This window comes from Mirounga leonina, unplaced genomic scaffold, assembly GCF_011800145.1.
Source record: "Mirounga leonina isolate KUSES-001 unplaced genomic scaffold, KU_Mleo_1.0 Mir_53, whole genome shotgun sequence".
NCBI lineage: Eukaryota > Metazoa > Chordata > Mammalia > Carnivora > Phocidae > Mirounga > Mirounga leonina.
In genome coordinates, this window is record NW_023270807.1 from 103,301,357 (window position 1) to 103,328,288 (window position 26,932).

General features: G+C 36.5%; 1 protein-coding gene across 1 annotated transcript in view; it reads left to right on the forward strand.

Annotated features, from left to right (window-relative positions):
- Nucleotides 1-15,162: 15,162 nt before the first annotated feature.
- The window catches only part of OPRM1 (opioid receptor mu 1), a 68,297-nt gene continuing 56,527 nt past the window's right edge, over nt 15,163-26,932 (forward strand). The window contains 3 exon segments of the mRNA XM_034991066.1: nt 15,163-15,195; nt 15,197-15,301; nt 15,397-15,839. Coding sequence (XP_034846957.1) covers nt 15,163-15,195; nt 15,197-15,301; nt 15,397-15,839 — 581 coding nt within the window.

Consider the following 26,932-nt stretch of genomic DNA (forward strand, 5'->3'; position numbering starts at 1 on the left):
TATGATCACACACATGTGAAAAGCACTGAACTATGTGGAATGATTTAGCTGTTCATGGCACTGCCCAAGGAAATCACACAAAGATTTAATAGTGTCTTCTGACTTTTGTTTAACATTTGCCTGCTAACACCCACATGTAAACTTGGATGAGATTTTTTCATAAATAACACATCCCTGGGTTCAGAGTTCTTTCTCATTTTCCATTTTCCCCCAGCAATTCCCTTTCTTGTCTCTTCTATTTGTGCTCATCAAAAATATGGGAGTCTAAAACTTATTATCATTCTGGGAAATAATAAAAGTAGACTAAGGTCACTTATTGCCCCAGGAGAAAACATTAGATTTCTCTTTGAGGCTCACTATCATTCTCTTACCCACACCTCAAGCCCAGGAATGAGTACTCAAGTCCTGAAAATACTACTATGCTTAGACCTATGATAATCTTTCTTTTTGTGTTTCATACATCCTTGGAAGAAGAGACCATTTTCTATTTGGGTGTAAAATCCCCCCTCCTGGGATTCATCATTAAGCTGTTTTCCCCAGCACTCTATTCCCACCCTGTTAATATCTCTTTCCTCTTTCTGAACACAGAATTTCTCCCCCACAAAATTTTTTCATTCTATTACCACTTTTCTTTTCTTTTCTTTTATTATGTTATGTTAATCACCATACATTACATCATTAGTTTTTGATGTAGCATTGCCATTTTTCTAACAATATGACCATCTCATTTGGTCCAGCTTATAGATTTCCCTCCTCTTTGTACAGGTCTCTATATCCCTTCCATGGGCCTCCACTGAGCTCAAATATAAATTCGTACATTAAAAAGTTCCCCTTTTATGCTTTGATCTTTCCTTAAAATATTTAGTATACATAAGACTGACACTGTCTAAGGTAATATACATGCAACATGACAGCAAATTAAATATTTTTTAAAAAACTAAGCACTTTAGGGTGCCTGGGTGGCTCAGTTGGTTAAGCGACTGCCTTCGGCTCAGGTCATGATCCTGGAGTCCCTGGATCGAGTACCGCATAAGGCTCCCTGCTCAGCAGGGAGTCTGCTTCTCTCTCTGACCCTCCCCCCTCTCATGTGCTCTCTCTCATTCTCTCTCTCTCAAATAAATAAATAAAATCTTTAAAAAATAAAAATAAAAAAATAAAAACTAAGCACTTTAGAACATAAATGAAAGTACTTTTTCATATGGTCATTTTATAAGATTATATTTCTAGAAAGCTTCCTATTTCAAGAACTAATCTTGAAATAGCCTTCAAAAAATGTATAAACCAAATGTTTTAAAAATCCATCTCCATACTCTAAGGCTGACTATCTTATCATTTTAAACCAAAAATAAAATGATAGAAGCAGAAAACATAAACTTAAAAAAAACTTAAAAAAAAAAAGAAAACATAAACTTGGCTCTAAATGAATTTTTTATTATGTTACAAAATCAATCTTAACCTCAAAGAAAGAAGATTATAACATTTGCGGCTATTTTAAAGGATACATTAGTAATTATAAAGAAGCACAGTTCCAGGTAAGATTTTCTATCCAAATGAGATGGACTATCATTGATAATTCTTAAGGCTCCTATCAGGGAAAGTTTGAAAAGACAAATTCCCATTTATATTTATATTCAGGAATATTCCCTTAAACATTCAGAGTATACCTGACATATTGTACGCTTCTCAGAGTTTCTTCATGCTATCCAGGCGTGCATTTACACTTAAGAAGGTATATTAGGGAGTGTAAATCTTGGTTTTTGCTCTTGAGGTTCTTTAAACTTGTTTAAGGAAATAAATTGATATAGGTACTTTGGAGACACTAGGATTTTAGAAATTTTCACTATACGGAGGAAAATTATAAAAATTCAAAATAGGATTATGTCTGGTTCCTTTAAGAATTAAAAATTTTAATAGGAGTGTACTATCAAGTATGAGCTTGGAAGTGTTAGTTTGCCTGAATCAAAAATCTTACTGTCTGCCTGGACTCTTTCAAGAGAAATGTGGTGAAATTATAAGCTAAAAATAAAAGGAAAATAGTGTGAATCAAAGAGATGTACTCAGCTTTCCCCTCACAAATTTGTTTTTAGTAAAGAAAATTCTGGGATATTTTCCTCACAGGACTTGGGAAGTACAGGGAGATTGGACAAGAGGTTTGGGTGATAGACATTGCCGTACCTCAAATTCTGTGCAATCTATTCATGGAAAGGGAGGAAAATTATATGAAGATCAGAAGAATCCAGAGTTAAAAATAACTTTTAAAATGTATGTATTGCTTTCATTGTTCCTGTAGAAAAGGGATCACAGAAAAGACAAAAAAAGGGGGGGGGATTATATTAACATATCTCTCTGTACCTGCAAATGGACACAGGTGAAGGCTAGAACATGTAATCCAAGGTAATGGTCAGAAATTACAGCTGCAAAGAATCCAAGTGTTACCTAATGGTGAGTTATCATAGAAGTTTATCTTAACTTTATATTAAAAACAATAAGAAAAAAAAGAAATTAAGAAAAATCTATGATAGTTTAATCCCATCAAAAGCTCTGTGACAATTTATGTCTCTTTAAATCCTATTTCAAAAACACAGTCCCTTAATGTTAATGTAAAAATATTGGCATTTAGTCAATTTTACATTGTTGTTTTACTAAAGGTCCTTAAGAGGGAAATGACCAATCAGTTGTCGGGCACAAATGCATTAAGTTCTGAGATACTCTACTCCGTATGTCTAGAATTCATCTAACCATTGGGTCTTCACCACTTTCCTGCCAATCAGTTGTTACAAGATGTTTACTGAAGATTTGTTGTATTCCATCACTGTGCCAGTCTACATGGTCAAATGGGGCCAAAATAGTGCCTTACAGTCGATCAACAAATACTTATTAAACACCTCCTGTGTGCCAGAGAAGAAAACGATGAAAATACAGAGACAAGAAAGAGTATGGCAAGTACAAGGAACTATAAGTTGTTCAGTATTCACAGGGAGCAAAGTACAGTGAGTACCCCAGAGATGAAGCTAAAAGAGTTTATCCTGAGGGATCGTATACAACAGGAAATTCAACTTCATCCTGTCAGTAATGGGATGCCAGCAAACAAGATCAGTAGCAGCAGAGTCAGATTTCCATTTTTAACATCTTCTTTTTGCAACATTGCATAAAGTGAATGCATAGAGACAAAGAGAGAACATTTAAGAATTTACTATTTAACTCTACGGGAATAATAAAAGCCTGAATTAGAAGACTGATAGCAAGAATGAGAGGAAATTTAACAGGTAGAATCAGAAATCACGGTAACTGAATAAGGGGATAAAAAGAGAGTGGGAGCAGTCTATGAGTTTATTTAACAAATATTTATATCATCTTTACATGTGCCAAAGACTCTTGTAAGTGCTTTTATTAACAACAACTCAAGTAATACCCATAAAAGCCATATTGGGAACTCAATTTTATAGATGGAAACACTGGCTATTAGCAGTTTAAGTACATTATCCACAGTTGCATGGCTTGTTTGTGGTTAAAATGGGATTTTACCAATGAATGGGACACCAGAGTTCACACTCCTAACCACTACATGCTGCCCATCTAGAAATGCTAGGATGGCTGCCAGGTTCCTCAGCTGGGAGACTCAGGGGATGGTGACATGATTAAGAGAAGGATGTTTGGATTGGATTGTGAAAATACTTTGGGCATATGGCATTTCCAGTATCCATGAGTTGTTCAAGTGGAAATGTCTACCAAACATTAGAATCTGAAACCTTAGATAAAGGTCAGAGCTGGAGATGTAAATTGACTGGGTCCATCAGCATAGAGGTTAAAATCAAGAGTGATTTGATATTACTTTAGAAAAACATGTTGAGAAGGTTAGTAGAGGAAATGCTGAAAAACATCAACATTGAAGGAGCAAGTAAAGGAGGAAGGAACAATTAAAATAAATGAAAAGGATGTGATGTGATGAGCATTGGGTGCTGCACACAACTGATGACTTGTTGAACACTACATGTGAAACTAGTGCTGTACTATGTGTTGGCTAATTGAATTAATAAAATTAAAATAAATTAAATTAATGAAAAGGTATGATCAGAGTGATAGGATAATCAAGAAACAGAGTTGAGGAGAGACACTAAAGAGTATCAGGAAGAAAAATCCTATAAGACTGAAAATGCCAGTAGGTTAGCATTAAAGTTAAATGAAGACCAGATTTTTAAGTGTGGAGGAGTAAATGAGGCTGCGAGAAAAGAGAGGAAAGATTAAGGGCAGAGCTTGGGTTAGAGATAAAAACATGAATAAAGTCCCATTTTAATGAGAATGGAATGGCCTGATTTTATTAACACAAAAGTAAAAGAGTCTTTTGTACAAAGGCAGATGTGTAATGATTTGAATGCAGATTTAACACGCTAGGAAAAAGCTGCCACCATCACTTTCTATGTGATCTGTGGACCATGGAAGTGCAAGGAGGGGAAAAATGGGGAAATGAATTAATAAAAAGGAAACATAAGAGTAGTGTGTAGATAAGAATACAGATTAATGAAGTTGGTTGAGGTGAATCATTAAAGGCTGTGGTACAAAAGAATGATTTGCTCAAGGAATGATTTTAGGAAGATTTATATAGCACTGACACATATGTCCCGTAGATTGATAGGAAACAAAAGCAGAAAACAGGAAATATTTATAAAAGTCTAAACCAGGCCAGAGGAGCAAGATGGTGGAAGAGTAGGAGAACTGGATTTCGTCTGGTCCCAGGAATTCAGCTAGATAGGGATCAAACCATTCTGAACACCTACGAACTCAACAGGAGATCGAAGAAAAGAATAGCAGCAACTCTCTGAACAGAAAAGCGACCACTTTCTGGAAGGTAGGACATGCGGAGAAGTGAATCCAAGGTGATATTTGGGAAGATAGACCCCAGTGGGGAGAGAGCCTCCATCAGCCACTACTGGCAAGTGATAGAGCAGTGGAGCACAAAATCGGAACTTTTAGAAGTCGGCTCCGCTGAGGGATGGCGCTCCAGTGGCCAAGAAGGGGGTGGAACCCTCACTGACACAGTGTGGTCTCAGGACCCTCGGGGTCACAGAAAGAACTGGGGTGACTGAGTGCAGCAGAACTCCCAGGTATTGGAGCGGGGAAGCCGGCTGCAGAGACAGAGCCCAAGAGCGGGCTCTCAGGTCAGGGTTGCCATAAACCGTGATCCCCAGCACAGTCAGGCCACTGCTCCTCCAGCAGGGACCCAACAAGCAGCAGATCCGGTGAGACTCCCCTTTCTCCCCAGGGAGGAGTGGCATGGGAATGCACCGCAGGGATCTGCTAGGTTTGGAGACTCCACATGGGGTCATGTGCCAGAGATAGAAACGCTTGGTCACAGGCTGGGTGAGCGCAGAGTGTGGTCAGAGACCGGGGAGAGGGGAGTGATTGACTGCTTTTCTCTGGGGCCCCGAGTTCTTGGCTCCTCTGGGGCGGAGATTGGGAGGCTGCCATTTTCACTCTCATCCTCCAAAGATGTATGGAAAGCTTGCAGGCAACAAAACTCCCAAGAGCAAACCCCAGCAGATTGCTTAGCCCTGACCGGGCAAGGGCTGGGCAATTCCGCCTATGGCAAAGACATTTGGGAACCACAGCAACAGGCCCCTCCCCCAGATGATCAGCAAGAACAGCCAGCCAAGACCAAGTTTACCGATCAATGAGAATGGCAGAACTCCAGGGCTAGGGGAATACAGCACATAGAATTCATGGCTTTTTTCCCCCTGATTCTTTAGTCTTTCAAAGTTAATTTTTTTAATTTTCTTTTTTTTCTTCTTCTTTCTTTATTTTGAATTTTTCTTTTTCCCTTTTTCAATCAATATCTTATCAAGCCCTTTTTTAAAAATATTTTTTATTTTTCATTTTTAGAGTCATATTCTACCCCTTCATAGTAGTTAATCTTATTTTTGGTATATATATAAGTTGTCCTCTCTTTAAAATTTTGGGATATAGTTTCTTCTAACAGACCAAAATATACCCTAAATCTCTAGCGTATGGCTTTGTTCTAGTCTCCTGCCTGATCACATTTTCTCCCCCACCATTTTTTTAATTCCTCTTCTTTCTTTTTTCAAACAACTTCTTATTTTATCAATTCTTTCTATAAAATCTTTTATAATTTTCATCTTTACAGTCGTATTTACCCTTATTTTTGTACATATATAAGTTTTTCTTTCTTGAAAATTTTGGGACGCACTTTCTTCTAACAGACCAAATTACACCCAAATCTAGTGTGTGGACTGATCTATGCACCAGCCTGATCATATTTGATCATATTCTTTTTTTTTTTCTTTTTCTTTTTCTTTTTTTTTTTTTCTTTTGTCTTTCTTTCCCTTTCTTTTCCCCCAGTTTCAGGTCTCTTCTGATTTGTTTAGTGTGTAGTTTTCTGGGGCCATTGTTACCATGTTAGCATTTTGTTCTCTCATTCATCTATTCTCCTCTGGACAAAATGACAAGACAGAAAAAATCACCTCAAAAAAAAGAACAAGAGGCAGTACCAACTGCCAAGGACCTAATCAATACCAACATTAGTAAGATGTTGGAACTAGAGTTCAGAATGACGATTTTAAGGATACTAGCTGGGCTTGAAAGAAGCACAGAAGATATTAGAGAAACCCTCTCTGGAGAAATAAAAGAACTAAAATCTAACCAAGTCAAAATCAAAAAGGTTATTAATGAGGTGCAATCAAAAATGGAGGCTCTAGCTGCTAGGATAAATGAGGCAGAAGAGAGAATTAGTGACATAGAAGATCAAATGATGGAAAATAAAGAAGCTGAGAAAAAGAGAGATAAACAACTACTGGATCACAAGGGCAGAATTCGAGAGATAAGTGATACCATAAGATAAAACAATATTAGAATAATTGGGATTCCAGAAGAAGAAGAAAGAGAGAGAGGGGCAGAAGCTATTGGAGCAAATTATAGCAGAGAACTTCCCTAATTTGGGGAAGGAAACAGACATCAAATTCCAGGAGGCACAGAGAACCCCCCTCAAAATCAATAAAAACAGGTCAACACCCCGACATCTAATAGTAAAACTTATGAGTCTCAGAGGCAAAGAGAAAATCCAGAAAGCAGCTCGGGAGAAGGGATCTGTAACCTACAATGGTAGAGACATTAGATTGGCAGCAGACCTATCCACAGAGACCTGGCAGGCCAGAAAGGACTGGCAGGATATACTCAGAGCACTAAATGAGAAAAATAGGCAGCCAAGAATACTATATCCAGCTAGGTAGTCACTGAAAATAGAAGGAGAGATAAAAAGCTTCCAGCACAAACAAAAACTAAAGGAATTTGCAAACACGAAACCAGCCCTACAAGAAATATTGAAGGGGGTCCTCTAAGCAAAGAGAGCCTAAAAGCAACATAGACCAGAAAGGGACACAGACAATATACATAACAGTCACCGTACAGGCAAAACAATGGCACTAAATTCATATCTTTCAATAGTTACCCTGAATGTAAATGGCCTAAATTTCCAAATCAAAAGACACAGGCTATCAGATTGGATTAAAAAACAAGACCCATCGATATGCTGTCTGCAAGAGACTCATTTTAGACCCAAAGACACGCCCAGATTGAAAGTGAGGGGGTGGAAAACCATTTACTGTGCTAACAGACACCAAAAGAAAGCTGGGGTGCCAATCCTTATATCAGACAAATTAGATTTTAAACCAAGACTATGATAAGAGATAAGGAAGGACACTATATCTTACTTAAAGGGTCTATCCACCAAGAAGATCTAACAATTGTAAATATCTATGCCCCTAACATGGGAGCAGCCAATTATATAAGCCAATTAATAACAAAAGCAAAGAAAAACATCAACAATACAATAATAGTAGAGGACTTTAACACCCCCTCACTGAAATGGACAGATCATCTAAGCAAAAGATCAACAAGGAAATAAAGACTTGAAATGGACCAAATGAACTTCACAGATATGTTCAGAACATTCCATCCAAAAGCAACAGAATACACATTCTTCTCTAGTGCCCATGGAACATTCACCAGAATAGATCACATCCTAGGTCACAAATCAGGTCTCAACCAGTACCAAAAGATTGGGATCATTCCCTGCCTATTTTCAGACCACAATGCCTTGAAACTAGAACTCAATCACAAAAGGAAAGTTGGAAATAACTCAAATACATGGAGGCTAAAGAGCATCCTACTGAAGAATGGATGGGTCAACCAGGAAATTAAAGAAGAATTTAAAAAAATTCATGGAAACCAATGAAAATGAAAACACAACTGTTCAAAATCTTTGGGATGTAGCAAAGGCAGTCCTAAGACGAAAGTATATAACAATACAAGCCTTTCTCAAGAAACAAGAAAGGTCTCAAATACACAACTTAACCCTACACCTAAAGGAGCTGGAGAAAGAAGAGCAAATAAAGCCTAAACCAAGCAGGAGAAGAGAAATAATAAAAATCAGAGCAGAAATCAATGAAATAGAAACCAAAAGAACAGTAGAACAGATCAACGAAACTAGGAGCTGGTTCTTTGAAAGAATTAATAAGATTGGTAAACCCCTGGCCAGACTTATCAAAAAGAAAAGAGAAATAACCCAAATAGATAAAATCATGAATGAAAGAGGAGAGATCACAACCAACACCAAAGAAATACAAACAATCATAAGAACATATTATGAGCAACTCTATGCCAGCAAATTAGATAATCTGGAAGAAATGGATTCATTCCTAGAGATGTATCAACTACCAAAACTGAACCAGGAAGAAATAGAAAAGCTAAACAGACCTATAACCGCTAAGGAAATTGAAGCAGTCATCAAAAATCTCCCAAAAACAAGGCCCAGGGCCAGATGGCTTCCCAGGGGAATTCTACCAAACATTTCAAGAAGAATTAATACCTATTCTTCTGAAACTGTTCCAAAAAATAGAAATGGAAGGAAAACTTCCAAACTCGTTTTATGAGGCCACCATTACCTTGATCCCCAAACCTGACAAAGACACCATCGAAAAGGAGAATTACAGACCAATATCCCTGATGAACATGGATGCAAAAATTCTTACGAAGATACTAGCTAATAGGATCCAAAAGTACATTAAAAGGATTATTCACCACGACCAAGTGGGATTTATGCCTGGGCTGCAAGGTTGGTTCAATCCACAAATCAATCAATGTGATACAATACATTAATAAAAGAAAGAACAAGAACCATATGATCCTCTCAATAAATGCAGAAAAAGCATTTGACAAAGTACAGCATCCTTTCTTGATCAAAACTCTTCAGAGTATAGGGATAGAGGATTAATACCTCAATATCATAAAAGCCATCTATGAGAAACCCACAGTGAATATCATTCTCAATGGGGAAAAACTGAGAGCTTTCCCCCTAAGGTCAGAACACAGCAGGGATGTCCACGATCACCACTGCTATTCAACATAATATTAGAAGTCCTAGCCACAGCACTCAGACAACAAAAAGAAATAAAAGACATCTGAATCAGCAAAGAAGTCAAACTCTCCCTCTCTGCAGATGATATGATACTTAATGTGGAATACCCAAAAGATTGCACCCCGAAACTGCTAGAACTCATACAGGAATTCAGTCAAGTGGCAGGATATAAAATCAATCCACAGAAATCAGTGGCATTCCTATACACCAACAACAAGACAGAAGAAAGAGAAATTAAGGAGTCAATTCCATTTATAATTGCACCCAAAACTATAAGATACCTAGGAATAAATCTAACCAAAGAGGCAAAGAATCTTTACTCAGAAAACTATAAAATACTCATGAAAGAAATTGAGGAAGACACAAAGAAATGGAAAAACATTCCATGCTCATGGATTGGAAAAACAAATATTGTGAAGATGTCAATGCTACCTAGACAAATCTACACATTTAATGCAATCCGTATCAAAATACCATCAAATTTTTTCAAAGAAATGGAACAAATATTCCTAAAATTTGTATGGAACTAGAAAAGACCCGAATAGCCAGAGGAATGTTGAAAAAGAAAAGCAAAGCTGGTGGCATCACAATTCCAGACTTCAAGCTCTATTATAAAGCTGTCATTATCAAGAGAGTATGGTAGTGGCACAAAAACAGACACATAGATCAGTGGAACAGAATAGAGAGCCCAGAAATGGACCCTCAACTCTATGGTCAACTCATCTTCGACAAAGCAGGAAAGAATGTCCAATGGAAAAAAGACAGTCTCTTCAACAAATGGTGTTGGGGAAAATGGACAGCCACATGCAGAAGAATGAAACTGGACCATTTCCTTACACCACACACAAAAATAGACTCCAAATGGTTGAAAGACCTTAATGTGAGACAGGAGTCCATCAAAATCCTAAAGGAGAACACAGGTAACAATCTCTTCGACCTCAGCCTCAGCAACTTCTTCCTAGAAACATCACCAAAGGAAGGGAAATAAGGGCAAAAATGAACTATTGGGACTTCATCAAGATAGAAAGCTTTTGCACAGCAAAAGAAACAGTCAACAAAACCAAAACACAACCGACAGAATGGGAGAAGATATTTGCAAATGACATATCAGATAAAGGGCTAGTATCCAAAATCTATAAAGAACTTATCAAACTCAAAACCCAAAGAACAAATGATCCAATCAAGAAATGGTCTAAAGACATGAACAGCCATTTTTCCAAAGACATCCAAATGGCCAACAGACACATGAAAAAGTGCTCAACATCACTCGGCATCAGGGAAATCCAAATCAAAACCTAATGAGATACCACCTCACACCAGTCAGAATGGCTAAAATTAACAAGTCAGGAAACGACAGATGTTGGCGGGGATGCAGAGAAAGGGGAACCCTCCTACACTGTTGGTGGGAATGCAAGCTGGTACAGCCACTCTGGAAAACAGTATGGAGGTTCTTCAAAAAGTTGAAAATAGATCTGCCCTATGACCCAGCAATTGCACTACTGGATATTTACCCCAAAGATACAAATGTAATGATCTGAAGGGGTATGTGCACCCCGATGTTTATAGCAGCAATGTCCACAATAGCCAAACTGTGGAAAGAGCCAAGATGTCCATCGACAGATGAATGGATAAAGAAGAGGTGGTATATATATACAATGGAATATTATGCAGCCATCAAAAGGAATGAAATCTTGCCATTTGCAATTTCGTGGATGGAGCTGGAGGGTATTATGCTGAGTGAAATAATTCAATCAGAGGAAGACATGTATCATATGATCTCACTATTATGAGGAATTCTTAATCTCAGGAAACAAACTGAGGGTTGCTGGAGTGGTGGGGGGTGGGAGGGATGGGGTGGCTGGGTGATAGACATTGGGGAGGGTATGTGCTATGGTGAGTGCTGTGAATTGTGTAAGACTGTTGAATCACAGACCTGTACCTCTGAAACAAATAATACATTATATGTTAAAAAAAAAGAAAGAAGATAGTAGGAAGGGAGAAATGAATGGGGGAAATCGGTGAGGGAGACGAACCATGAGAGACTATGGATCTGAGAAACAAACTGAGGGTTCTAGAGGGGAACTGGGTGGGGGCAATGGGTTAGCCTCGTGATGGGTATTAAAGAGGGCACGTACTGAATGGAGCACTGGGTGTTATACACAAACAATGAATCATGGAACACTACATCAAAAACTAATGATGTAATGTATGGTGATTAACATAACATAATAAAATAAATAAATAAAACATTAAAAAAAAGTCTAAACCAGTGGTTCTGAAAGTGTCTAGGTATTCCTGGGGTCTCTAAGACTCTTTCAAGGGAGCCATGAGGTCAAACTGTTTTTATAATTTAAAAAAAAAAGAAAGTTTCATAGCTTTTTCACAGTGTTGAAATTTGCATTAATAGTACAAAAAATGATGGGTTGAAACTCCTAGGACCTTGTCACTGTATTTTTCACAAACACTTTCACAGAAAAGAAGAAAAAATTTTCACTTTTAAAACATCATTAAAGGATCAGTAAAAATAGTTAACTTTATTAAATCTTGACCCTTTAGGGCACCTGGGTGGCTCCATTGGTTAAGCATCTACCTTCGGCTCAGGTCATGATCCCAGGGTCCTGGGGTGGAGCCCCACTTCCGGCTCCCTGCTCGTTCTCTCTCAAATAAATAAATAGACTCTTTTAAAAATAAAAATAAAAAATAAATCTTGACCACTGAATATATGTCTTTTTGATATTTTGAATAATAAAATGGAAAGTACACATAAAGCACTTCTGCTGCATACCAGAGTAGGATGGTTGTCTCCAGGAAAAGCATTTCTGTGATGTGGGGGTGAACCAAACTTTTCCATGGACTACTATTATACTTAAAATATGACTGAAAGATAAACTACGTGTATTCAGAATTGTATGTTTGGCAAATATTTTCCTAAAAATGAAGGAAATGAGCCTGTCACTTTAAGGAAAACTGAAGATATTTCTTACCAATGATAAAATCCAGTCTTCCAAGAAAAATTGGAAAAACAGAAAAATTTGTCTTCCATTGCAGCTTGAAACATCCCAGTATCTGAGGAAATTTCCTATAATACCAGTGGTGACATTAACAAATGTGATTTTTATTTATATTATATAGTGGACTGTTTCAGCTTTTGGAAAATTGACATAATCCAGTAAACCAACATTTTCCAAATGATCAATCCATGATTTACAAAATCATGCATGAGTAGCAGATTCATTCAAAATGGAAGATAAACCAATGGATTTTAATGTAACAGAACTCATGAAAAAAAATCACTACCTCAATTTCCACAATGCAACTAACCTTTAAGTAACTAGCACTTGTTAAGTTTGGGTTTAGTATCAAAGAAAAACATCACAATTATCTGCAAAGGCCACTGAAATACTCTTCCCCTTTCTAACCACGTATTTGTGTAAGGCTATATTTTCTTCATATCTTTCAACCAAACAACATATTGCAACTGACTGAATGAAGAAGCAGATATGAGAATCCAAATATCTTCTTCTCAAACAGACATTAAAAATAAACCCATAACATAAAACAATGCCACTCTTCTCACTAAATATTTTCTTACTTTGGAAAATACAGTGTTTTTTTCACTAAAAAAAATGTTTACCTATAATAAGTTTACTTTTGTTATTTTAAATGAATTGATAAATGCTTTTAAACTTTTTGTTTTCATTTTTAATGTTATAAATTGTGATAAAGTATAACCTACATAAACCAAAGTTTCTATGAATCATCAATAATTTTTAAATATGTAGTCTTGAGACCAAAAAATCTGACAACTTTTTGTCTAAATATAAAGTGATACAAGACTATAATAGAGTAATGGCAATCCTCTATAACTGGAAATTGAAGAGAAAGACTATAAGAAACAGCCAAAAGAAACTAATATTTAACTTGTAGAAGAGACTACTTAGTTATTTTCAAATATATGTAATGGAGGAATAATAAGCTATCATTTATTAAATAACTACTATTGTATACCTCATTTAATCCTGCTAACACAACTATGAGGTATTATTAACATTTTTTTGCTGATAAGAAAACTGTCACTCAGTGAGATAAAGTAACATATTCAAACTCACACAGCTAAAAAGTTATAAATCCAAAATTCACAAAATGATTTGAGCCCAAGACCAGGGCTTATTACATTGTGCTTATTTGTCTTTCACACGAAGTAAGCTTAAACTGGTTCTATTTGTCCTCAAGAGACTAAATAATGCCAGACAGATTTCAGCTCAGTGTGTGTGAATTGATATATTAGTTCATGGCAAGGTATTTTTACTAGTCCTTAGGAGATCTCTATGAACTTCTATTGCTAAAACTATACCCTTTAGTGTAAAAGGATAAAAATAATACTCAAAATTGGCAAAGTAACCTATGATTAATGGAGTTTACCTATGAGTAATCTGTTTTCAAGAAAATGGTAAAAATCATATTGGAATTAAGTGTTCTTTTTTTTTTTTTTTAAAGATTTTATTTATTTATTTGAGACAGAGAGAATGAGAGACAGAGAGCATGAGAGGGAGGAGGGTCAGAGGGAGAAGCAGACTCCCTGCCGAGCAGGGAGCCCGATGCGGGACCCGATCCCAGGACTCCAGGATCATGACCTGAGCCAAAGGCAGTCGCTTAACCAACTGAGCCACCCAGGCGCCCAGAAATTAAGTGTTCTTTCCAAGCTCCCTAACCTACTCCTCTCCCTGTTCCCCAAGAGTATTGCTTTCTACAACCAATTGGGGATATCTAATACCAATGCATATTGTTAAAAGATATATACATACACAAATAGACTTACAGTTATGAGATTTACTTCAGAATTAGTGTTAACTTACCGAGAAAACAAACAAATAAACAACAACAGAAACATCTTATCCCTGGTTGATTTACAAATTTATTTCTAAAATAGAAGTATTTGGGGTCTTAGAAATTATGTATTAAATTTTAAAATGTATCAATATTTCTCAACCTTGTGTGGGCCACTCCAGTTCCAGATGTTTATGAAATTCCTCCTGGAATCTCTACACTAGAAAACAGACTGCAATAATGCAAATGTTTGATTTTGACCACCTTCTACTGAGAAGCACATGTCCATGTAGGAAGTCCGGCAATAAAAGGGATAATAAATAATTCTAAACTGATCTTTGAGATTTAGATGTGGAGGATCACCATTATCCTTCGTTGGCTGTCCTGGATGCCACAACCACCTGATTTCTGTAAACCAGTTCTTATGCCTCCTCCCCACCAAGATAGAAATCAGATGTAACTAGAACTTCTACTTTAAGACAAATTAGGGGAATATGGAGTGAAATGAATAGGTTTCCTACACAAAAGTTTGTTTCTCACTTCTTTTTCAGAGAAAGGACCACTTTTGTTTCAGACAGGTTTAAAGGGTTGAAAATTCTCATTTAGCGATGTAAAAAACACGGTTACTTTTGTGTGGACGTGCAGGCAAGGCGGACTAAAGAAAAGGAGTTTGTGTACCCTGTCCTGAATGATTTCAGCAGACTTGAGGGCTGGAAGAACGTTGGGGTGTAAGGATTGTCCGGGTTGCACCAGGCCAATGTCTTTCCTTTCATATTATACAGAGAAAACGGCGCTGGGAAAATAGATTGATGTCAGCCCCCTTTCTTATGCTTTACTGCTGCCGAGAACTAACTCTGTCTCCCCCGCCCCTTCCCTCCAACTCCTTTCCCCAATCTGCCCCTCCTTAGATGTGTTTGCACGGACGAGTGCCGAATGGGGAGACAGACCAACTCGTTGGATCGCTTTGCGCAAAATCCACCCCTTCTCTCTCCTCCCTCCCCTCCAGCCTCCGGATCCCGCACAGCCCTCCCTCCCCTTCCCACAGCAGTGTGGGTTTGAGGATGTGTCTCTACTACTAAGGCGGAAGGGGGCTACAAGCAGTGGATAATGTCAGATGCCCAGCTCTCCCCTTCTACCTAAAGCTCCTCTCTGGCTGCACCAGGGTTAGTCTGTGTAAGAAATAGCAGGAACTGTGGCAGCAGCGAGAAGAAGCGGCTGAGACGCGTGGAACCTGAAAAAGTCTGGGTGCTCGGGTTTACCTCATAGCGAGGTCCCAGCCAGCCGTCAGCACCATGGACAGCAGCACCGTCCCCACCAACGCCAGCAATTGCACTGATCCCTATACGCACTCTTCAAGTTGCTCCCCAGCACCTAGCCCCGGTTCCTGGGTCAACTTCTCCCACCTAGATGGCAACCTGTCCGACCCATGCGGTCCGAACCGCACCGAGCTGGGCGGGAGCGACAGCTCGTGCCCTCCGACCGGCAGTCCTTCCATGATCACGGCCATCACCATCATGGCCCTCTACTCCATCGTGTGTGTGGTGGGTCTCTTCGGAAACTTCCTGGTCATGTATGTGATTGTCAGGTAAGGAAGGCGTCAGGGCTCCCACCAGAAACTTCAGCAGCTAATAGGGGCATAAAGGGACAACTGACCCCCCAGGAAGTGTTTGGCGGGAGGATGAGAGAAGGGAAGTAAACAAGGGAGAATAAGGGGGCGACGGTGATAGAGTGGTTATTGTGAGTGCAAAAATCCACTTTTCTCTTTTTCCCTCCGCTGTTAAAAAAAGAATCAAAAATTTCAGAAACAGAGAAGTTGCATTGGTAGAAGATGTAAAGCTCTGGGAGGGGAAAAAAAATGCTCTTAGAGTTCACTTACACTGAGCCAAGAGGGCTCTTGGGCACAGAATCCCACAGTCCCTTTCACAGGAGCTGTGGAAACAGTAATTTGTGAATAAGGAAGAGGAATTTTAGTTAGATTTCCTGGTGAGGGGGTCAATCCCCTTCTCAATTCTTTTCAGACATGAACCTTGGCAACTTTCCTACCCCTGCTGGTTTCCATGTACTTTACTGTACCATGCCACCCCCCCCCCCATTTGCTTGTCACACTTGTCCTTACCCCACCGTTCTTCCATCCTGAGGCCACACTCAGTGAGAAAGTTTTTCTGGGGTCTCTCTACAGTAAATAGTGTTGTTTTGTAGTAACAAATGTGACAGTTGTGTTGCTTGGACCATTTTGCAGTTGGCAGCTGCCAGATCTGCTAGGAGAGTCACAAACTGAATTGGGAATAGATGATGTGGTTTAGGAGAAATACAGGGCATGACTGTTTTCGAAATCCTCTGAAAGTGGAAGCCAATTAGAAGTGACCAAAAGCAGCATAATTCTGGAGTATAAACCATTATATAGGAAGTTACAGTGGTTGTTCTGGGAGGAAAAACTGCCTTTATCAGTGATATTATTTCAAAAGAGTTTGTGGCCCATTTTCTGTTTACCTAGATGTTCCAGGTTTATTTGGCAGAGTGTGCAAGCTTTCAATATTAACTATGTTAGTGTTGGTGTGCATATTCAAATCCTACATGCTAATAATGGGATTCTGTATATTCATTTTTGCTAAAGTAGATAAATATTTTAACACTTTAAAATAGTTTCTAATTTGGGATTTTCTTCCTACTCAGGGTTTATGTACGTAGTGAACATGGCATTTTCATACTTAGTTATAATATTTACTTCATCTACTCAGCAAGTACTGCAGGTTTTAATGGAGTTCCTTAATCATTTAACGATCATTTTTCCTATTATGCTTTCATGATCAAGGTCTGCGAGTTGCTTGTAACTGATTATTTCTTGTATGTCTGATCTCCTTAATTAATGATTGTTAAAGAATAAAACTAATTTCTCTAATCTTTTGATGAGGAATAAGATAAGTAGTGTCTCTGAGAAAAGAGCACCATCTATTGAGAAGAAGGCTAACAACAGAAGGGAAAGTACAGGAAGGAAATCAATGGAAGAATTTATTTTTGAAAACATTTACCGTGTATAATCTAATACAAAGACTCATATCAAAGATAAAAGCCGAGTCTCACTTACAGTTATAATAAAAATCATTATTAAAGTTCTGCCTTATGAAGAGAAAATATGTTTCTCATTCGTCCTAAGAAAATTCATAGAATCAAAGCTGATAGGGCTAGAAGGGAACCTAGAGTTTACCTATGCCAGATGAGTAAACTGAGGCACAGAAAATAGTGATTTCTTCAAGGAGAGATAGTTCTTTAGTTCAATAATACTGTATTAGTTCAATATAATATCTATTTTAGCCAATACATTTTTCTTATTAGAGTAGCAAATCATGATTTAATTCAACTAAAATATTGACAGAGTAGATTCAATTAGCTGTAATAATGTGGAAATAATAAAGTACCCCAAATTTATGTCTGGAATCCTGGAGAATAAAGGATTCTACCTTTACCTCTACAATACCAAAGTGTCTGGAAATCCTGCTGTCTGAAACATAATCCTTTATTCCCTTTTATTGCTTCTCTTGGTATTGTCCTTCCTTATTTTTCTCCCCTCTAGCTTATGCTTTTCTATAAAGAGAGAGCCAATAAAGCAGCAACTGGCTGTGAAATAAGAAGATTGGTCTTATTTCAGTGTTTAAGAGATTGCTGGTTGATTGAGTTTGTTTTAAAGGCATTACTTCTGACCTCTTGATGACTTGGAGAAGGATAGTGACATTGCATCTTAGTGAGAACATGATATTATGCTTTATTTCTCTGTACTGAAATTTCGAACAAAATGCAGTATGATTTGAAAGGTTACCCCAAACATCCATCTATGACAAGTTGGGTGTTTAATTCCATAGTCAGGTAACCCTCTGAGAATATGACTGCAAAACAGAAAAATGGACAGTTCAGTGACCAATGAAGTAATGAAGAAAGCATTTGGGGATTGAAGAAAATATGTTTATTTAGCTTAGAATATTTAACTGGACTGTCCAGGCTATGGTGTTTTCACTACAAAATGATAGTTCAGAGATATTATTGCCCCTGTTAAAAAGATGACTATAATGCTACATCTATTAAATTATTGAGGTGAAATGCTCACTTCCTGCTATTATTTAAAATTCAACAAATACTTTTGAATGGTAAAGTGCAGTTAATGGTCAAGTTACACTCTTCTATCCAGATTAAGGTGATATTTATTAGAACGTTTTAATACATCAAATGAATTATGAGTCTCAGATGACTATAGCAACCAAACCAACAACAAAGGTAAGTGGTAATACAGATGCCATGATTAATACTTTTTCTGCTCTGTGTCTCAACTCCATCATCATTATACCTTCAACAACAACATTATTAAATAGTATAACTTAAGAAGGATTCTTACACAGTGCTGTTCTAAGGAACATAAGGGAGGAAAAGAGATACCATCATATGATCCAAAGATTTAAAATCCAGATGTTAAATGATAAAAATGTTATAACTATTCACCAAATGAAAACTTTTTCAGTTTTAAAGAATATAATATTTGCAAGATAATAATATTATAAAAATTACCACAGAGTCTAAAGAATATGGAGATAAAACATTATAAAATGTGGCAATTATTTAAAATGGGATGATACTTTACTATTGTCAAGAATGTTTTCTAGGGGCACTTGACTGTCTTAATCAATAGAGCACACAACTCTTAATCTTGGGGTTGTGAGTGCAAGCCCCACGTTAAGTGTGGAGATTACTTAAAAATCAAACCTTTAAGAGAAAAAGAATGTGTTTTTTTTTTAATTAACCAAAATAGTGCACAAAGTTATAGCCACCAGGAATGTTTCACTTTCTGAGAACACTTGACCCAAATATAGAATTAACCATAAATATAAAAACTGATATTGCCCCACATATATTTATCTTGTGAGATTTTCTTCCAAAGATTTGTCCTTATAGTCATGAATATGGCCTTTGCACACACTGTTTAAAAAAGTAGAGGGTTGGAAACCGTTAGATCTTTATGAGCTGTGTAAACCATCCTTCCAATAAATTACCAATGAAGAGTGTCAAATGATATTGCCTTCATTTTTCAGATTATTTCTTAATTTGACTAGATGAATTCTCAATGTGTCTAGTTATCAGAGCAGAGCACTTAAATATATGCAAGATTTTATTGTCATTTTTCTTTCACTAAAAGGTATTTCTCATTTTAAAACACTTGTTCTATATACTAAATATTTGATTTAGGTTTAAGCTGCAAAGTGATCAGTCATGCCTGCTTGGAACAGAACTACAAGCTTTTTTACTTCATATATAAGTTGCTGGGAAAATAAGGAATAACAATATTTTATCTAAGGTTATATATATTTATGTATATATATATATACACAAATACATATATACATATGAATTAATTTCAATGCATATGTCCCTGAATATGATCACTAGTAATTTTTATAAAATAAAAAAGAAAGTTGTTTATTTAGAAAGCTCATATACAAACAAAGCTCATTTTCTTGTTTTTTTAAACTATAAAATATCCTAGCTAGAAGACGGATTTAAAGGGAAAAAAAATCCTGCTAAATAAAATCTGTCCTTTACATAATGGTTTATATGAAAACCTAAGAATTTAATTGTATTCCTTTCACTTCACAATGGAGAGCTTCTAGTATCATCTATTACAATTTCAACTTTAACTGCTATGTCCCATACAGATGCTAATTCTGTCAGAACAGTCTTCTTCAGTGTGCCCCAGAAAATAAAAGTTGCTTTTCATTTCCTCAATTGTAAGCTGTGTCTGTCATTCACATAGTGTTATCACTCCTTTCTCTCCTTTCTTTCTTGAAAGAATGAGCTATCTTATATTTTATGAAATATTTCCAACATAAAGGAATGTATAGAGAGTAATAGAAGATTCTTCACCTTTAAAAATTATATATAATTATACAGCACCTGGGTGGCTCAGCCTTTAAGCATCTGCCTTCCGCTCAGGTCATGATCCCAGGGTCCTGGGATCAAGCCCTGCATCGGGCTCCCTGCTCCATGGGAAGCCTGCTTCTCCCTCTTCCACTCCCCCTGCTTGTGTACTCTCTTGCTGTGTCTCTGTCAAATAAATAAATAAAATCTTTAAAAAAATTTTAAAAATAAAATTATATATAATTATAATTATATATACTTCTAGTAATATATGTTATATATTATACATAATAATATCCATTATTTATATAATTATATAATATATAATACATAATTATATATAATTATATGTTATGTAATACATAATTATATATATACAAAATAATGTGTAATTTATAAATTATATTATATATATAATATATATATAAGAAGTTTCCTCTCATCTCCTATTATACTGTCTCCCCAGAGACTATTACTATTATAAATTTGGTGGTTATTATTCATGCATATTTTTAAACTTTTATTTCTGATGCCTGTTTCCACAAACAAAATATAATCTTTTAAACATGTTCTTTGAACTTTACATATTAAACATTTATATTTTACATTAATGTTAATTTAGACATAATTTCACTATTTTCCCAGAGTTGTTCTAGTTCCAGCAGATCAATGATAGAAACAAGATGTCAAAGAACTAGCCCTCCTTAATACTTTTAACTTATCTCTAAATCTGTGTTAAAAATTATTGTAAAGATTTCGGGAAAATTTTCTGGCAACTACTACAGTAAGTAAATCTGTTCATAAATAAAACCTAGGTATAATTTCTCTACTTCTAAGAAGGAAATAAAAATAATTGGTTTCTGACTACTTCAAAATGTCATTCAAGTGATAAATGCTAACAATACTTACTTCAGGATTTTGAATATCTTAGAGAACTTTTTACACATAAAAGTTGAAAATGTTACTTCTTCTAGTATTCTACTTTAGGTATTAATTGAAATAAAATTATTTTGGTCAGCAGGAACAGATAAACTGGTTTCCATAAATAATGTAAAACAATGTGACATTTTAAAATATATTAATGATAAATACCAAGAATAAATGTGTGAAATTTTAAAATATGAGAATTTCATATCTTTAACCTTCATAAAATTTAATGTATATGAACTAAAATAATGATTTATGACAGTAGTCTCCAAACTTGTTTATAGACATAGACACTTACTTCAAGAACTCTTAAGCCAATATATGAGAGATCAAATGAGCTATTCAGGATTAATCACATGCTGGGGCCAGAGAGTACTGCTCAACTGCCATCCCCATCCTACTCTCCATTGCTATCCCCAAGGCACTTTCATGGAATTTCTAGAGCTCCCTCAGGCAATATTGTAAAACAATGGTTTTCATATTGTTTCAGACCTTTGTTGTACCTCACCTCTCATCCTGCAGCTCATCTTTTACTTCAGTGATTGGTATGACAGTCAGTTTTGCCCGTATATAACTTGTTAACTCTCCACCCTAGCTATATCTACATCCCTTGCCTATGGCCCTGGAAGTTCTCTGATTCCACCACACTCTACAGAAACCATCCTGGTACTAACAGATCAGAAAGTATGAGGAAGTTGCGACCCCATGAAACAACCGTTGACTGGGGAAATGAGAGACTGTGCACAAATGGTCCCCTAAGCTTCCTTCTACACTTAGGTACACGGTTCTAAGGAGCAGACCACAAGGCACATTAGAAGTTGTGGTCCACATTGTGTCTATTTCAAGAACATTCTTTTCCTTCTTTCTTTCCTTCATTCTTTTCACTCTTTCCTTCTTTTCCTTCCTTCCTACTCCCCTACCTCTGTTCCCACTTCTATTCCCTACAATTGCTTTCCAAAATGATTCACCTTCACATCAATTCTTGTTATTTTATAATTGGCTACAACGTGTTGGCACAGTAAAATCTGACTAATAAACAGGGCTTTACATATTCACAGAGCATAGGTTTTTCTTAATAATTAAAAGTTCTTAAGAAAAATTTGAATAAGTAAACCAAATTAGAACAATGAAGAGAGTTCATGAGTGAAGCTTTTCCTTTTATTTGTTTTCCTGCCTCAAGATTCAGGAAAGTCTTTTTCAGTACATTTTTGCTTTGTGGACATGACGTAGACAACAGTCATGTGTAGTGTTCAGTTATTTCTTGAGTTCAAGGTGATGGTGGCGGTAGGCTCTCTGATATGTAAAAGAAATAAAGCCTCCTGTGCCTTCTAACAAATTATCAGAAGACAAAAACTACCACCCCCTTCTCCACTGATTCCAAGTTGTATAATAACTATAAGAGTTCTTATAATAACTAAGCTCAAGAAAATTTCAGGATCCTCAAAGTGAGCTGAAACAACAGATACAAGAAATGTCATGTACAAGAAACATCATATAATGAGTTTGTTCTAGCACTTCCTTTCCCTTAGCCATCTGTTCTTGCTTCAGGCCACTTTATTTCTTTCCCAACAAATGCTTCAGGCTGAGGGTCCTTGAACCAAGATAGACATTTAGAATGGAAAGGTCACATGGAAAAAAAAAAGTTTTGCTTTAGCTCAGAATCCCAAGTGTCAATTGTGGCTCAACTTCAAATCGTTCTGTGCCTCATTCTCCTCATTTGTAAAATGTGAGAATTAAACTAAAAATCTTGGAGTCCCTTCTAGTACTAAGAATTCCTATGGCAACTTCAAGGACTTGTTTCTCCATAATTTTTGTATCTATACTATCTAGAGAAAAAAGTAATGATCTGCTAATTTAAATAATTTCGGTTTCAATTCCATCTCACCCCCTTGGATTCTAAATAAGCTCAAATGGGTTCTGTCAGAGAGAGAAAATGCCAAGCTGCCAGTTTTGTGGTGGTCAATTAATACAATGAACCAAACCGAAAGCAACAGTCAAGGCTTTATTCACTTACTGTGAGAGTATAGGCAAGACATGAAAAAGGAAAACGATGTCAGCTCCCCAGTGTTCCATTTTTCCCCACAGAAGAGCACCAGGTTACATGTACGAGTATAGATGTGGCAGAGGGGAAAAGAAAGTCATCATCTTGCTGTACAGGGAGCCCCAAACAAACATGTTTTATGGACCTGGGGGCCAGGGGGAGGGAGAGGTGAAGGATAGGAATGGGAAAGTATGGAGTCGGAGAGGAGAGGAGTTTCTTTAAGAACTCCTGATATGGAGGTCTCAGCAGAGACACCTGGAAATCGCCTTGTCGAGGGCTCCCCAACAAGGAGGCTTCAAATGGAGGCTGTTGGACTAGCAATGCATATATATCTAAGAGCATGGTTGTTGAGGTGAAGGAGGGGCATGAATCTTTGATCACAACAGATTGAACTCTTATGATCGAAATACAGAAAGTAAAATTTAAAGAGTAAAAAGAATAAAAAGTTAATACAGTCAATTCTCATTATTCGTGGTGGTAATGTTCTATGAAGTCATTGTGATTAGTAAATTAGAGAATATGGAAGCTTTGCTTCTAGGGGTGTTGCAGGGTTAAGTTCCTATGAGCCTCCAGTTTCATTTGCATCAACTAATCAAAACACAACTTTCTGTTACTTGTGGTTCTGTTTAAAGGCATCTATTTACTGTATATTGTTGAGTCATTAACATTGAATGTATGGTCAACACTAATGCCTTCATGAAGCTCATCTAAGATACCTACATTCTCCATTAGACACATCACTACCATCTTATACTTAGAAACCCCTGACAGCACTTCAGCACTCTGTTTGAGGTCCATTTTAAATACTGAGATCACCAACAAAAAATACAAAAAATGCTATAAATGATTGACTCATTTCACTTAGCATAATACCCTCTAGTTCCATCCACGTCGTTGAGGGTATGTGCTGTGGTGAGTGCTGGGTGTTGTGTAAGATTGATGAATCACAGACCTGTACCTCTGAAACAAATAATACATTATATGTTTAAAAAAAAGAAGAAGAAGAAGAAGATAGTAGGAAGGGAAAAATGAAGGCGGAAATCAGAGGGGGAGACGAACCATGAGAGACTATGGACTCTGAGAAACAAACTGAGGGTTCTAGAGGGGAGGGGGGAGGGGGATGGGTTAGCCCGGTGATGCGTATTAAAGAGGGCACATATTGAATGAAGCACTGGATGTTATACGCAAACAATGAATCATGGAACGCTACATCAAAAACTGATGATGTAATGTATGGTGATTAACATAACATAACAAAATAAAATTAAAAAAAATAAAATTAATTAATTAATTAAAACTTAAAATTTAAAAAAATGCTATAAATGTGTCACTAAATAAGAGAGTTCCCCTTTCTTCACATCCTTGCCAATATCTGTCATTTCCTGACTTGTTAATTTTAGCCATTCTGACTGGTGTGAGGTGGTATCTCATTGTGGTTTCGATTTGTATTTCCCTGATGCCTAGTGATGTTGAGCATTTTTTCGTGTGTCTGTTGGCCATTTGTATGTCTTTTTTGGAGAAATGCCTGTTTATGTCTTCTGCCCATTTCTTGACTGGATTATTTGTTCTTTGGGTGTTGAGTTTGATAAGGTCTTTATAGATTGTGGATACTAGACCTTTATCTGATAAGACATTTGCAAATATCTTCTCCCATTCAGTAGGTTGTCTTTTGGTTTTGTGAACTGTTTCCTTTTCTGTGCAAAAGTTTTTTAACTTAATTAAGTCCAAATAGTTCATTTTTGTCTTTGCTTCCCTTGCTTTTGAAGACATGTCACACTGCTAGTGGGAATGCATGCTGGTAGAGCCACTCTGGAAAATGGTATGGAGGTTCCTCAAAAAATTAAAGATAGAGCCACCCTACAACTCAGCAATTGCACTACTAGGTATTTACCCAAAGGATACAAACATAATGATCTGAAGGGGCACCTGCACCCCAGTGTTTATAGCAGCAATGTCCACAATAGTCAAACTATGGAAAGAGCCCAAATGTCCATCAACAGATGAATAGATAAAGAAGATGTGGTATATATACAATGGAATATTACTCAGCCATCAAAAAGGATGAAATCTTACCATTTGCAATGACATGGATGGAACTGGAGGGTATTATGTTAAGTGAAATAAGTCAATCAGAGAAAGACAATTATCATATGATTTCACTCATATGTTGAATTTAAGAAACAAAACAGGATCATAGGGAAGGGAGGGAAAAATAAAATAAGAAAATCAGAGAGGGAGACAAACCATGAGACTCTTAATTATAGGAAACAAACTGAGGGTTTCTGGAGGGGAGGTGGGAGGGGGAGGGGGTAACTGGGTGATGGGCATTAAGGAGGGTACATGATGTAATGAGCACTGGGTGTTATATGCAACTGATGAATCACTAAACTCTATCTCTGAAACTAATAATATACTATATGTTAATTAATTCAATTTAAATTTTAAAAAATAATTTAAAAAATAAATGTGTCACTGAGAGCTAAAATGGGAAGGCAGAGTGTTGCTTTGATCTCTGCTGAGAACTTGCACATCAGAGCAATTCAAATTTTTCATCACTCTATACATATCTGCAAATGACCACAAAAGCCCATAAGTAAATATTTTTAGGTTAAAATAGATTTTAGCATGTAAGGTTTTTGTAAATACAAAATCCATTAATAATGAGGATTGACTGCATATGCAAATGTTTTCCAATGAAATATTTTAAAAACACAGCTGAAGAAAAAAATCAGTATGTTCCATATTAAATATAATGACAATTTCATGACATGAAGACAAGTTTTATGTTTTTATTATCATTGATCATAATCAAAGGGAATAGCTTGAAAACAAAATGGATTCCCATATGAATCAATCATCAGTCTGTCACTAGATACTAGGTTGGCACACAAATTTAAAAACATACATGATGCACAACGGTCCCCTTTTCTCCATAACCATGCCAGCATTTGTTATTTCTTTACTTTTTGATAATGGTCATTCTAACAGGTATGAAGTGGTATTTCACTGTGGTTTTAATTTGCATCTCCCTAATGACTAATAATGTTGAACATTTTCCCATGTACCTGTTGGCCCTTTTGTATATCTTCTTTGGATAAATGTCTATTCGGGTCCTTTGCCCATATTTTAATCAGGTTATTTGTTTTCTTGTTATTGAGTTATATGAGTTCTCTCTATACTTGGCTATTAAACTTTTATCAGATATATGGCTTGCAAATACTTTTTCCCATTCCATAGGTCATCTTTTCACTTTGTTTATGGTTTATTTTTTTGTTCAGAAGCTTTTTATTTTGATGTAGTCCCATTTGTTTATTTTTTATTTTGTTGCCTGTGCTTTTTGTGTCATATCCAAAAAATCATTACCAAGACCCATGTCAAAGAAACTTGTTCCTATGTTGTCTTCTAGGAGTTTCATGGTTTCAGGTCTTACATACAAGTCTTGAATCTATTTTGAGTTAATTTTTGTGAGTGGTGTAAGATATGGGTCCAGTTTCATTCTTTCACTTGTGAATATCCAATTTTCCAGCAACATTTATTGAAGACACTGTCTTTTCTTCTTTGAGTATTCCTGGCTCCTCTGTCAAACGTTAGTTGACCATATACACTTGGGTTTGTTTCTGGGCTCTTGATTCTGTTTCATTGGTCTATTTGTCTGTTTTTATGCCAGTCCCATACTGTTTTGAAGATGACAGCTTTATAATATAGCTTGAAATCAGGAAATGTGATATCTCCTATTTTATTCTTCTTTCTCAAGATTTCTTTAGCTATTCAGGGTCTTTTGTGGTTTCATACAAATTTTAGAAGTGTTTTTT